Genomic DNA, 15,179 nt, shown 5'->3' on the forward strand with positions numbered 1-15,179 from the left:
ACCAAAGAACAATAATAAACTAAGTTGCTTGTTGCAGGTATCGCTCTTCAAAATGTGCCCAGGGTTTCTGGACCACCCTATATATACTGTATATACACACATACACACAATAAAAGTTTTCATAATTTTACATCATCCAATCAGGGACCCATGAGAGCAGGACATGCTTGAATTAACACAGTATTGGGCAATGCATACAATTTTTGATATCAGTATTTTTTTTTGTATACTAGATCGAGGCTCGTGTAAGAGCTAATCAATAATAATAAGCATCACATCAATCATCACAACTGTCATCAATAAGCATCAATCACAAAAAAAAAACAACGGACACACAAAACATACCATAAAGTGAGTGGGAGACAAGATGGGGAGAGGGAGGGAAGCACACAAGTACAACAGCAGAGAAAAGGGACAGCAGAAGATATGTGGGAGGGAGAGGGCTTGGGGGTGAGGAGGCATGGGAAGAGGGGGGGGGGGGGGGGGTGGGAGAGGAATAAAACGCATGGAAGGACTAAAAGCTAGGACTTCCAGGAAAGAAGTTGGTATTTCAAAAAAGTGGATCTGGGGTGAATTAACGGGGTAGAAGAGATCAAGGTTTTGGATGGGGGAATATGAGAGATGGTGGTGAGCAGCTGTTTTAAAGACCTGGAGGGAGGAGTGGGATTGAAGAGAGTGAGGGAGTTTGTTCCAGAGGCGGGAGAAAAGAGGAATGAAGGAGTGAAGGTGAGCAGAGAGTCTTGATTTTGGCAGTTTCACCAGAAGATGGTTGCTGGCAGATCTTGTGCGACCTGTAGGAATATTTGGGGGACAGAGCACAGATAGAGCAAGGGGAGCTAGGCCGGATATGAGTCTGTAGAAGACAGAAAGGCCACCAACCTGCCTGCGGTGAGTGAGTGAAAGGCCCTCAGAATCAGCTTCATCGCAGGAGATTCCAATGATTCTGAAAGCTTTGGTTTCAACAGCGTGAAGCCGAGCAACGTGTAAGGCAGGAGCCACCAGCCCAGAGGGGAGAACATTATTCCATTGAGCTGCAGATGAAAGCCTTGTATGTGGTGAGGAGCTCAGGTGTGTCAAGGAAGGACTTCGCATGATGGAGGATGCCCAGTCGGTATTAAAAAGTGAAAATGCGTTTGAGTCAGATCATGCAATTTCCAGTATTTGGAATTTTTGTGCCTCTTCCATGTCACATGAAACCTTATATCTGGATATGTAGTATTGCTGATATTTATCACACTTTTAAAACCACTACAAAATCAAGGTATGAGTAGTGGAGAGGGGAATGTGGTTTACTAGGGGACAGGAAAGAACAGGCAGAGAGGGTGGATGGGAGGAGTTGAAGGGAGGGGGAAATATTGTTCCCGTATTTACTTCCGGTGGGCCACCATTGCCTCAGGCCTTACAACCAGCTGCCTCCGTCTGTCTCATTTGGAGACAAAGCAGGCAGCCAGCATACTTAGTAACAGGCTGTAACTGGAGTGTGAAAAGCTTCACCGTCACTAGGCCATGATTTACCAACAGTCCAACACCATCAAGAGATAAGCTTTGATTCAAAAATAAAAAATAACTTCTCTGCCTCTGCTTCCAAAACTTGACTTGACTTTCGGTGTCGCCATCCATTCCTTGAGCCCATTATTTAGAGAGCAGCTGATTATAGAGTAATCCTAACTGTCATGGAATATGATACGTCCAGCGATGGCTTGCAAATATGAGTCTGTAATTGCATTTTTTGTAATCTCATCACAGTAGAACATTGAACAACTACATGTACTCCTGCACATGGTACAAATACCACCATGAGATGGTGGTGTTTATACCAATAGTTGAAATGGAAGTTTCCTTTTTCCTTTGCTTTATGAAAACTACAAGTGCGCAAATCTTTTTGAAAGATGCATTTGGTGCCAGAAATTTGCTGCTGCCTTTGATTGGAATCCACCGCGCATGCGGATCCGCTCATTGGTGAACACTCAGATGTATAACACAGGCAGTCTGAAAATTGCTGGAATGCTTGAATGTAAAATTAGTGTCGAGTTATTGGTGCCACCATTCTCCTAGCCGAGCCAAGGGACTACACTCTTTACCCACCCCAACCCCCATTCTGTCTGGCTCGAAGCCTGGATTGTGTCTTAACTCCCAGTAGGGCCTGTACCAGCAGCTGCCGTTGCCTGCACTTGTGTGTCGGTACCCTTGTTTGTCCCGCCTGTTAATGTCATCTCGTAGTGCTGTGCAGCATGAGGTTGTATGACGCTCACTGCGTTAAGAGGTTCCTCTAGTCAGTCCAGTGCTTGACCTAGCAGTCCTGTTTAGGTGGCATCCTCACTTCGGCAAGGCAACGGGGTGCAGGGAAGTGTTGGGATCATCAGCCTGAGTGGCTGCTACTGGTGGAAGGTTGAAATGGTCGATGCCTACCGGTGGAAGGTTGAAATGGTCGATGCTTGATTCCCTTTGATGTCGGTTAACTGTTTATTTATACGTCGAAGGGCAGATCGGGTCTTCTGGCCTTTGCCACTTGAAGTTGAATGGAAATTTTCTCCTCAACACTTTGTGTTCCTGAGGGCAATAGAGTTTCTTACATTTCTCCAACATAAGATGAATTTTATTTCGTTGCTGAGTTTTATTCTTCAGATTTATTTGGCGGTGTTTCAGCAGAATCGGTCCTTGTTCTTCGCTGAAACGGTTTCTTTGCCGCTCCATTCTTCGTAATACTTATTGATGATGTAAATAACACTTAGTGATGAACATTAGGACCTACCTCAAATTTGACTAACAAAAATTCTCCATTTTACACCAACAAATGTGAAACGTGAAATCCTGTGGAATTGGCTTTGATAGCCGTGTTTGGCAGGGTGTTCCCATCCAACCAATGAGTGCGCTCGATACTATTCGAGGTCCAAATGTTTCAGTGCAAGTCCAGAAAGAAAAACAACTGGGAGTCATTTTCACAGCTGGGTTCCAGACCTGTTTGTAACTTTCCGACTGATATTTGAGACCCACGCTGAGCTTTTTTTCTGGACTGAGCTTATGAGACTGTGGGTTAAGAGTGCCAGCTGCTGCCAGGTAATAAATGTCACAGGATGCATGGCAGGCTGCGATGAGCCATCTGCTTCGGAATTCTTTACCAATAAAAAAAGGAATTTAAGAGAGGTTTCTAGGAATGAAGGTTCAATCATAAATGTGCAATTTGAGGTGTATTTGCCCAATTGTAGTTTAAAGCGCCGCTCGGACCACGTCGCAGTATCGATGATTGTTCATGGGTTTGGAGTGGTTTTGACTGCACCAAAGAGCACCAATCGGTGTATCGTGCCAATTTGGACAAATTGACGAGTATCATGTCATGAGTCTGCTCCGTACTGTTCCATTGCATGCTGTCATGACAGGATCAACATATGGTGGCTATAAGTACCATCACGTAGGGTGCAAAGTCTCTGCGTCAAATGGGAGAGGCACCTTTTACCTGAGTGACAGACGTCATGCATCAATATTGATTTGCTTTGTTTTTCATGAAATGTTCTGTCGATAACAATCTTACTATAATTCACCAAATGTCTGTCCGTCCATCCGTCCGTTCCCAGGTAACGCAAAAACGGCTGAACCGATCGCAACTAAATTTTTGGTGGGTAATCCTGGGACCCCCTGGAGTAAAATAGGCTATATTGTTTTTCCAATTTCAGCTTTGGTCTGCAGCATTTCCAGGTTTGGACTCCCGCATAACGTTATTGTCCCGGGTAGCCAAAAACGGCTGCACCGATCGCAACGATACACCTCCATGCCCGTGGGATTCCCACGGGTGACCCCACTGGTGTTTATAGTTCAAAAATGACCCTAATCAATGTTTTTTGAAGATGTTTTTTGAAGTTGAATTTGAAGCTGTAGCTGTGAAAATGACTCTGAGATGTTTTTCTTTCTGGACTTCCACTAACACATTGGAAACATTTGGCACAGTCTTTACTTTTTAACTCTGACATGTTGATGATCTTTCTTGGCTGCAGGAGAGATCCGCACTGCAAGAAGGCTGGACCATGAGACTGCGTGGAGATATTGGCTCACGGTCTATGCCACAGACCAGGCGGTCGTTCCTCGTTTCTCCACACTGGAGGTTTACATCGAAGTGGGTGACGTGAATGACAATGCTCCGCAGCCCAAGGAGGCGGTCTACTTCGCAAGCGTTCCTGAGAATTCACGCGAAGGAGTTTCGGTGGTGCAAGTCCAGGCTTTTGATCCAGATACCGGGACGAGTGATGGACTCATTTATGACATTTCCAGTGGAAACCCCCAGGGTTTCTTTTCTGTGAACCAGGACACAGGTATGACTGTTTGCCGCAGTGCTCGGTTTAGGGGAGTATTTTTTTTTTAATTTCATTGTGTCAAGTAATCATGTCAGAAACAACACAGGGGACGTGACATAGGTTAGAATTAGTTATTCTCATGCTTATTGTGTGACTTTGGCGAAGCGTTAATTAGGTGCCATCGCACGTTTGGGACATGGGCCTGTACTTCCATGGGCATGACGTTACTCAGCAGCACCATTACGTACTCGGCAGGGCACACACACGCACACGAGTCCCATGCATATATCAATTTTAAATACCCAACTACTCCAGCTGCAGATGTGCAAGGTGTTGAGGTCATTTTTAGCGAGCACGGTTTCATCCATCTGATGAAATATCTTCATGGCTTCCAGTGAGTAGTTTATTTTTGCAGCAACTCGCTCCTTTATAACATTCATAACAGTAGTAGTTTGTGCCATATGTTATTAACATCACTATTTGACCTGCAATTTGCTCTTTACCTGCATTGGAAGCTCAATGCAGGAATGCGATCGGTACTTTGGCTGTTGTTTGTGAGCTTGTTTGGAGAAGTCCACACCTACATCTTAGTTTGGAAAGGGAGAAGATGAGGAAATGTGGAACGTAATTGTGGCCTCCGTTGGGAAATCGCAAAATGGTGTCGCACCATTTGTCATTGGAAGCCCTTACATTGTGTTGCTTAAAGAACGTGCACTCGCTGCTCATTTTCACACTCTTTTAACAGTCCACACACACACACACACACACACACACACACACACACACACACACACACACACACACACACACACACACACACACACACACACACACACACACACACACACCTGATTGTTATCCCGATATTTTGTTCACACACAGGAAATTCAATTTCTAGTCTCATTCTAGATTATCAGTTCCATCATCGTTTCATTCAATACCGGATACATCTTGATCACTATATGTGTGGACATGCCGCACAGGTTGATCCATTAGTCTGTTGCCTTGACACCGAAGGTGGACAGATTTTATGTAAATTTGCCTGTTTGTTGTCTATCTGTTTGTGGGAATGATGTCTCAAAACGTTATGAACGGACGGAAAACTGGGCAGACAGGATTTATTCAAATTCGGTAAAGATCCGGATCCGGAGACGAGAATCTTGTAAACTTTAATTGATTCTTCACCATTGACAGATGGGGCCCAAAGCAATATATAGCATAATATTTCAAAAAGTTGTGGATGGGTTATGACAAAACTTGGTGGATGAGTTGGGGAGGTGACAAGTACAAGCCGAGTAGATTTTGGTGCAGGTTCGGATCCAGATCTGGCTTTTATCATTGGGATACAACATGTGAATTGTTCAGCCTGGCGGAGGTACTCACTCTACCGAATGCTGTTCCAGTTAGCCCGTCCCCTGCGGAGGAGACGGGGTTTTGTAATCACGTGTGTGTGTGTGTGTGTGTGTGTGTGTGTGTGTGTGTGTGTGTGTGTGTGTGTGTGTGTGTGTGTGTGTGTCCGTGTCCGTCCGTCCGAGCCATAACTTTTAAACATTTGAGCTATTTTCATCAAATTTTCACCAAAGCTGTATTATGATAATATGGAGAAAGAAAATGAATAACTTTGTCAAAAGGTCAAAGGTCAGTGTCACAAATCATCAATTTTCATCCAATTGACCTGAAATTATAATTTACCATTTTTTTTTCACCCATACAAGATCGAGGCGCGTGTAAGAGCTAACATTAATCACAAAAAAAAACCCGACACATAAAACATACAATAAAGGGAGCGGGAGACAAGATGGGGAGAGAGACGGACGCACACAAGTACAACAGCAGAGAACAGGGATATCGGGAGATCTGTGGGAGGGAGAGGGCTTGGGAGGAGGAGGAATGGGATGGGGAGAGGGGGGTTGCAGGGGGAGGGGGGTTGGGGGTGGGGGGTGGGGGGTTGGGAGAGGTATAAAACACATGGATACTGCTAGGACTTCCAGGTAAGAAGTTGGTATTTCAAAAAAGCTTTATTATGAGAATATGGAGAAGGCAAAATAATAATTTGGTCAAAAGGTCAAAGATCAGCATCACATAAAATTGTCAATTTTCATCTGATTGATCTGAAATTTAAAGCATTTGCATATTGGGTCACTGAATTGGTTCACCAATCAAAAACTACAAGCCAATTGTTTTTTTTAGATGAAAATGTCAAAGGTCAAGGTTTCGTAGAATCACCAATTTCCACCAGATTAACCTGAAATTTAAAGCATTTGCATATTGAGTCACTGAATTGGTTCACTAATCAAAGATAGGAGACTGCCTGGTCTGTGTCAAGCTGAAAGGTCAAGACTGCGTAAAATCATCAACTTTCATTTTGTATTTTTTGTTAAACTGTTTTCGTTATTTTGAGCATACTGAAGAAGAAGATGTCTGAATACAAACGGATGTAGACGGGCCTTGCATTTTCAGATGCTTTCTAATTGTTATTGTATCCTTGAATTTAATTTAAACAAATGTCTTTTTTCAGCTGTGGCCAGCTAGTAGTTGATGATTTTGTTTTACTGAATTGACGACGAAATCGCCGGAGGCATTATGTTTTCAGGTTGTCCATCCAGCTGTCCGTCCGTCCGTCCATCCGTGATAGCTTTTCGTTACCGCGATAACTTGAGAACGGCTAAAGGGATCTTAGTCAAACCTGGCACCGGTATGTATAATGAGGTAAAGATTAACTGAATTGATTTTGGGGTCACGAGGTCAAAGGGCAAATGTCAGAGGTCATGTTAGGTAAAAATACTGTTACCGCGATAACTTGTGAACCAGTGATGGGATTCTGACCAAATTTGGTACACTTATGTAGAATGATGTAAAGATGAACTGATTGATTTTGGGGTCAACAGGTCAAAGGTCAGAGGTCAAAGTCTGCAATAGGTCTATAACTTGAGAACGGCAGAAGTGATCGAATTAAAACTTAGTACAAGCATGTATAATGATGTAAAGATTAAGGGAGTAGATGTTGGGGTCAAAGGTGAAAGGTCAAATCTGTAATAGGTCTATAACCTGAAAACGGCTGAAGTGATCTAATTCAAACTTGGTACAGGTATGTATAATGTTGTAAAGATTAAGTGATAAAATTTTGGGGTCATAGGCCAAAGGTCAAAGTCTGTAATTGGTCTCTAACTTGAGAATGGCTGAAGTGATCCAATTAAAATATAGTACAGGTATGTCTAAAGATGTAAAGATTAACTTATTAGATTTAGAGGTCAAAGGTCAAAGGTCACATCTGTAATAGATATACAACTTGATAATGGCTGAAGTGATCTAATTCAAACTTGGTACGGGTATGTATAATGATGTAAAGATTAAATTATTAGAATTTGGGTTCAAGAGGTCAAAGTTCAAAGTCTGTAATTGTTCAAAATGGCTGTTTTACGGATAACTTTAATGTTAATTCTTAGTCTTTGAACCGGGATTGAGAGAATCTGCGATGACAAAAAGGAACTTTCAGGAAAGCCAAATGGCAGCCAATTCTTCTGGGCTACAAGTAATTATTTCCAGGTAGCACTAATTATTTTCTGGTCGTCCAGCACCACGTGTCCATCTCTCTTACTCTTACTTGACATTATGGTGAACTCCGATGGTTGTTGTGTGCTTTGACAATTGCAGTGAGTTCCAATGGTTATGACGACCTCAAACAATCATGGCGAGCTCTGATGGTATTGGTGAGGTCGGACAGTCATGACAACTTCTGATGGTCATTGGTGACCTACGCTAGTCAGTGGCGACTTTCTGCTTGATTTGATACTGTCCTGGAAGTCAATCTGACTCTTTTGGGGAGGTGCTGGGATTAGACTCCAATAAGGCTGAGTGGATTAGCACTTGCAATGGCAACCATTGAATTTATCATGGGATGATCAACCTAGTCCTATGGATGTGCCCTAAACAAATGACAGAGTGAGTCTTGTGACAAAAATATGGACTAATTTATGAAACAATGCACGCGCGACAATCCCAATTAATGGCACTCAGTTCATTAGTCAACCAAATACTTTCTGAAGCTTTGGCTGACTTGTTTATCAATTGTTTCAGAACCACAACAGTTGTTACTTAACGAATCACAAATGTCGTATGTACCGCATTGTCTTTAATCACAAATCGGAGATTTTTCTGTGTGGATGTTTATAAACAGAACACAAAAGACAGGAAGAACACATAAAGGAGAATTACTTTTTGAGCTCCTTTATTTCCCCCATTCTGGTTGCTCGGCAACAGTCAGTCATAATCTGCTGATGGTACAGCTACAGGATGGCAGAAAGGTCACTTTGTGCTCAATCTCATCTGGATGTTGTCCCTGCACCACTGTCTCATGCCCTTGATTACTGGTGGCTGCAGTGGTTTTCTTGGATTAATACTGTTTGTTCCAGTCTCCCTCATCATCTGCTTTCCTCCTTTATTCTGCTCCCATCTGCTCTTCTCTGCTTCTGTAGGTGCTTAAATAGCAGATTCGCTCTCTCAAGTCAGCTTCACCATCAAGAGCTAATCTGGGGTCTATTCTGGCTTCAAATGTTCGTTCTTTTTCCTTCTTTTCAGCTTGATGTCAGGCCATAACCACAGACCTTGGCTGCAGGTATTCCATGGAGGTGAAGTCCACTGTCCTCTTGATTCTGGCTCTGACCAGCTTTTGTCTGTGTCTTACCCATGGACCTGCACACGAACCTGCCAATTATCCATGCTTCATGGGGTTTACATTTTAAGATTGCTGCTCCCCCTCCATGACTGTGTTGTGTGTGTCCCTTTGTTTCCCCACTCTGGAGAGAGTTTCCCCACTTGTGGTCTGATGCCATACCAGTTCAGAGTAGTGAACCATACTCGATTGTAGTTCGGATGAAGGCTTCAAACACTTCGGCCTCTGCATAGCCCAGAATAGACTTGGCATTGTCGAGAATACCAAGGCTTTAGTCAACCTGTGCGTTACGGTGTCCTCACCATGAGTTAGGGTGGCTAAGGGTGTCCACTCCATGGTTTAGGGTGTCCGTCCGTGGGGTAGGGTGTCTGCCTGTGTGTTAGGGTGTCCGTCCATGGGGTAGGGTATCTGCCTGTGTGTTAGGGTGTCTGCCCTTGGGGTAGGGTGTCCACCTGTGTGTTAGGGTGTCTGCCCATGGGGTAGCATATCTGCCTGTGTGTTAGGGTGTCCGCCTGTGTGTTAGGGTGTCCGCCCATGGGGTAAGGTGTCCGCCAATGGGGTAGGGTGTCCGCCCATTGGGTATGGTGTCCGCCTGTGTGTTAGGGTATCCGCCTGTGTGTTAGGGTGTCCGCCAGTGCTTTAGGTAGAATGGACTTGGCATTGTTGAGAATACCAAGGCTTCTTCAACCTGAGCCACCAGTTTAGAGATATGGTCCACCTAAAAGAGGTTGTGACATATAGGAGGGCTTCAACGCTCTCGAGATTACACCTCTTCCATGTCTTAACCAGAGAGCTAGAATTGGGTTCCTTTGAAAAGGTTTATTCCAATAATAAGCGATAATGCTGTGTGAGAAATGTTTCTATCAGTTAAGCCAATCTTTCAGCAAGAATAGAGTGAAAACTTGAAACTTTCCATGTTCCAAGTAGTGCAACACGGACTTGTTATTTTGCAGATGTGCAGGGAGGGATGGTGTATCAGAAGTGTGGTGTAGTGTTATTGCATAGGGAGGGGACAGTCGAATTGTACAGAGGATTTACCAGCAAAACGGAAGGTCATTTATTCAGACCAAGAAAGACATTTTGATCCTGAAATGCGGCCTTGCTGCACACCAACTTCAAGGGAGAACTGGTGATGGAGAGAAAGCAGTCTGTTGAGGAAGGAATTCCAGGAACTGTTGTATGATGTCAGCAGCTGATGGTATAGAACTTTTGACGTCAAAGGTTGATGCCAGATTTGAGGCCACATCGATGTGCCTTGCTGAACTGACATTATACATGTACGCACCTCGGTGGCTCTTAAGACAAACAAAGAGACAAACACTTCCACAAGGACATGATCAGAATAGTCAGGAGGAGTGGAGGTAGAGCAGGACATTTTTGAGAGGAGGCATGACTTGATGTCAGAGAATGACTGCCCTTTGGAGAGATGAGGAGTAAATGAAACACTGATTAATGCCATCGGTTTCACAGCCTAAGGTTTTAACTTCATATACCAGGTTAAATAATTAATGCAAAACCACGGCAACAATTATAAGGTTTTCTCCACCAGGGAATTCATGCTTAACCTTGGAAAGTCTTCACACACATAAGCGAAGTCTAATGCACAATTTACATGCAGGATCATAAAAGGAGATCATCACCCACCACAACCCCTGCCCGCCACCTTCCCCGAAGCTCATTGCATGCAATATTCTGTCCCAGTTGCTTGTAACGCACTAAATGATGGGATTCCTGATGGTCATTATCATGACAGCTCCACTTTTCCACACACAAATTTTTAACCACAACCTTCATGCACAAGTGTGTGGTGGTACCTGGTGAGCCGGTACGAGGTGAGCTAGCACCGAGACGAACGGATTGTTAATCTCTAATGTGCCAGTCGCTAGCGCAGCTGCCCTCCACAGTGGGCATGTATCACAGCTTTTGGTCGAAAATGAAAAGGACAACTCCAAGGAGCAGCACAGCATATGTCTTTGGCTTACTAGGATGAGCACAGCAGGGTGAACGTCAGAGAAAATGAACAAAGTGAACCACAGGAGGTTATGGGCTTTTGCCAAAAAAAACTGCCGTTTCTTGGAAAGGGAGATTACAGTTTGAGTTAATACGAAGAGGACGAATGTTGGTGATGTTGAGGAGAGAAATATCAATGTCAAAACAAATAAAGAGAATCATTTAACGAGCAGAATGTGTATTATTGCGACTCGATTCGTTTAAAGGACACCGTTATGAGCATGTAGAAGCATTTGCACAAATACACAAGTTTACACGTAGGGGCACTTATGGCCACAAACACCTCGTGTCGACCTTCATCGTGATTTATACAATCTCAAGTTTGTGTACTTTGTCTTTCAGGAAGCCTCCAAAGGATAAAACGTTCTTTCTTCGGACGTTAATGCTTGTAACAGCAACAGATCAATCGCGTTGGCTTTTTATCATGTTCATCAACTGTTTCTTTGTTATGCCCTTCGAAGGGACAACCTTGTTCTATATCAAACCCAACGCACGGCCAGACAAACTAACCCATGGGTGGACAAACTAACCCATGGGTGGACAAACTAACGCATGGGTGGACAAACTAACCCATGGGTGGACAAACTAACCCATGGGTGGACAAACTAACCCATGGGTGGACAAACTAACCCATGGGTGGACAAAGTAACCCATGGGTGGAAAAACTAACCCATGGGTGGACAAACTAACCCATGGGTGGAAAAACTAACCCATGGGTGGACAAACTAACCCATGGGTGGACAAACTAACCCATGGGTGGACAAACTAACCCATGGGTGGACAAACTAACCCATGGGTGGACAAACTAACCCATGGGTGGACAAACTAACCCATGGGTGGAAAAACTAACCCATGGGTGGACAAACTAACCCATGGGTGGACAAACTAACCCATGGGTGGAAAAACTAACCCATGGGTGGACAAACTAACCCATGGGTGGACAAAGTAACCCATGGGTGGACAAACTAACCCATGGGTGGACAAACTAACCCATGGGTGGACAAACTAACCCATGGGTGGACAAACTAACCCATGGGTGGACAAAGTAACCCATGGGTGGACAAACTAACCCATGGGTGGACAAACTAACCCATGGGTGGAAAAACTAACCCATGGGTGGACAAACTAACCCATGGGTGGACAAAGTAACCCATGGGTGGACAAACTAACCCATGGGTGGACAAACTAACTCATGGGTGGACAAACTAACCCATGGGTGGATAAACCAACCCATGGGTGGAAAAACTAACCCATGGGTGGACAAACTAACCCATGGGTGGATAAACCAACTCATGGGTGGAAAAACTAACCCATGGGTGGAAAAACTAACCCATGGGTGGAAAAACTAACCCATGGGTGGACAAACTAACCCATGGGTGGACAAACTAACCCATGGGTGGACAAACTAACCCATGGGTGGACAAACTAACCCATGGGTGGACAAACTAACCCATGGGTGGACAAACTAACCCATGGGTGGACAAACTAACCCATGGGTGGACAAACGAACCCATGGGTGGACAAACTAACCCATGGGTGGAAAAACTAACCCATGGTGGACAAACTAACCCATGGGTGGACAAACTAACCCATGGGTGGACAAACTAACCCATGGGTGGACAAACTAACCCATGGGTGGACAAACTAACCCATGGGTGGAAAAACTAACCCATGGTGGACAAACTAACCCATGGGTGGACAAACCAACCCATGGGTGGACAAACCAACCCATGGGTGGACAAACCAACCCATGGGTGGACAAACTAACCCATGGGTGGACAAACTAACCCATGGGTGGATAAACCAACCCATGGGTGGACAAACTAACCCATGGGTGGACAAACCAACCCATGGGTGGACAAACCAACCCATGGGTGGACAAACCAACCCATGGGTGGACAAACTAACCCATGGGTGGACAAACTAACCCATGGGTGTACAAACCAACCCATGGGTGGACAAACCAACCCATGGGTGGACAAACCAACCCATGGGTGGACAAACTAACCCATGGGTGGACAAACTAACACATGGGTGGATAAACCAACCCATGGGTGGATAAACGAACCCATGGGTGGATAAACCAACCCATGGGTGGACAAACCAACCCATGGGTGGACAAACTAACCCATGGGTAGACACCCTAACACATGGGCACACACCCTAACGTATGGGCGGACAAACTAACTCATGGGCACACAACCTAATGCACGGGAGGACAAACTAACCCATGGGCAGACACCCTAACCTGTGGGCAGACACCCTAACCTGTGGGCGGACACCCTAGCCTGTGGGCGGACATCCGAACCCACAGGCAGACACCCTAACACACAGTCGGACACCCTAATCCCATGGGCAGACACTCTCATGGTGAAAAGCAAGGATGTCCACAGCAGACTCCAAAGTGAGCTTTTATTCCCTCGAATGCAACACATCTATAGGAAAGAATATAAGGCACTATTAAGCATTCCTAGACAACCTTCATTAATGCTGAAGCAATGCCGAGACAATGCGAGTGCATAGGCATGTCATTAGCGTCCTTACCAACTTGGAGACCCATAACAGCAGAAATAAAATCCTTCCTCGCTAACAACTAACCCTAACCCATTTAGTGGACACCCTCACCTATTGGTGGACACCCTAACACACAGGTGGACAGTGGACACCCTAACTCACTGGTGGACAGTGGACACCCTAACTCACTGGCAGCGGAAACCCCAAATCACCAGCAGGTGGGATATACTCCATAAAATAAACAATTATTTTTATGCCTCCACCCCTGAAGGTGGCCAGAGGCATTATGTTTTCAGGTTGTCCGTCCATCCGTCCGTACGGGCTGAACCTCTTTTTTCTCAGCAACCACATGTCCGATTGAGACGAAATGTTCAAGGTAGGAGTGACACCTACTTAGAATGGTTTTTATGACAATTATGATGTCATAGGTCACGTGGTATGGAAGCCTTCTTGGATTAAATGTAAAGAATTTTTTTTTTTTATCTTGGAAACCGCTGAATAGAAAAATTTTAAACTTGGCACATTATCAAGTACCAAGGCTTCTTCTGGCTCTGAAGTGGGGAACAAAAGCATGATAATGATATCATCGGTGAAGTGGTATACCAGCCATAAGCGTTTTGATCGAATGCCTTATCCTAAAAATCTGAAATTGCATGCGCATGATCTATGACCCATTTGTATTGAAATATTGAGCTTATGACATCATGGGTCACATGGTTTGGCAGCCATATTGGATTTAACCTGAAACCTCAAAAAAAGGATCTTCTCCCAAACCACCGAAGTGATTGACTCGAAAATGTACGTGTATCATCGACGAGGTATGGTGATTAAAAGTTGATCAGAAAACATAATTGGTCACATGGTGTGGCAGCCATATTGGATAGAAAAACGAACCTTATCCGATCAACACAAAACTTCACAATTGTGATCCCCAACCCATACATAGGCAGAGTGTACATTTTTTATGTTATATGTCACGTGGTTTGGCAGCCATATTAGCTAGAAAGCCGATATTTTAAAAAGGCCCTTCTCCGAAACCGCTTCACCGATCAATGTGAAACCTGTCATGTCTGGTAAAAATGTGATATTTGAGAAGAGCTGAAGGGATTTAAATCAAACTTGTTTATTTTTAGGACAGTCAATGAGGGCACCTACCCCTTGTCACAGACAGGGACTATGAGAGGGCATATTGGTGACGCAGTCACATTGCTCTATTTCTTTTTAAATCTAAGAATGCTCCCTTTGATTGGCTTGAGGTGGTCCCTCACCTCCATATTAGGTATATTAGTGATTGTCCCTCATATTGGGTATATTCTTGATTGTCCCTCATATTGGGTATATTCTTGATTGTCCCTCATATTGGGTATATTTTTGATTGTTCCTCATATTAGGTATACCAGTGATCGTCCCTCATATTGGGTATATTCGTGATTGTGCCTCATATTGGGTATATTCGTGATTGTGCCTTATATTAGGTATATTTGTGATTGTTCCTCATATTGGGTATATTTGTGATTGTTCCTCATATTGCTAATATATTTGTGATTGTTCCTCATATTAGGTATATTCATGATTGTGCCTCATATTGGGTATATTCATGATTGTGCCTCATATTGGGTATATTCGTGATTGTTCCTCATATTAGGTATATTTGTGATTGTTCCTCATATTGGGTATATTCGTGATTGTTCCTCATA

At 44.1% G+C, this 15,179-nt stretch overlaps 1 protein-coding gene across 3 annotated transcripts in view; it reads left to right on the plus strand.

Annotated features, from left to right (window-relative positions):
• Positions 1 to 15,179, plus strand: part of LOC137413428 (protocadherin Fat 1) — a 372,531-nt gene that overhangs the window by 125,691 nt on the left and 231,661 nt on the right. For all 3 annotated transcript variants that reach the window (XM_078766236.1, XM_078766237.1, XM_078766238.1), the window contains exon 3: positions 3,990 to 4,304. In XM_078766236.1, coding sequence (XP_078622362.1) covers positions 3,990 to 4,304 — 315 coding nt within the window. The remainder of the gene's footprint in view (positions 1 to 3,989; positions 4,305 to 15,179) is intronic.

The sequence above is a fragment of the Myxine glutinosa genome, chromosome 12, assembly GCF_964187855.1.
Source record: "Myxine glutinosa chromosome 12, kmMyxGlut1.1, whole genome shotgun sequence".
Lineage (NCBI taxonomy): Eukaryota > Metazoa > Chordata > Myxini > Myxiniformes > Myxinidae > Myxine > Myxine glutinosa.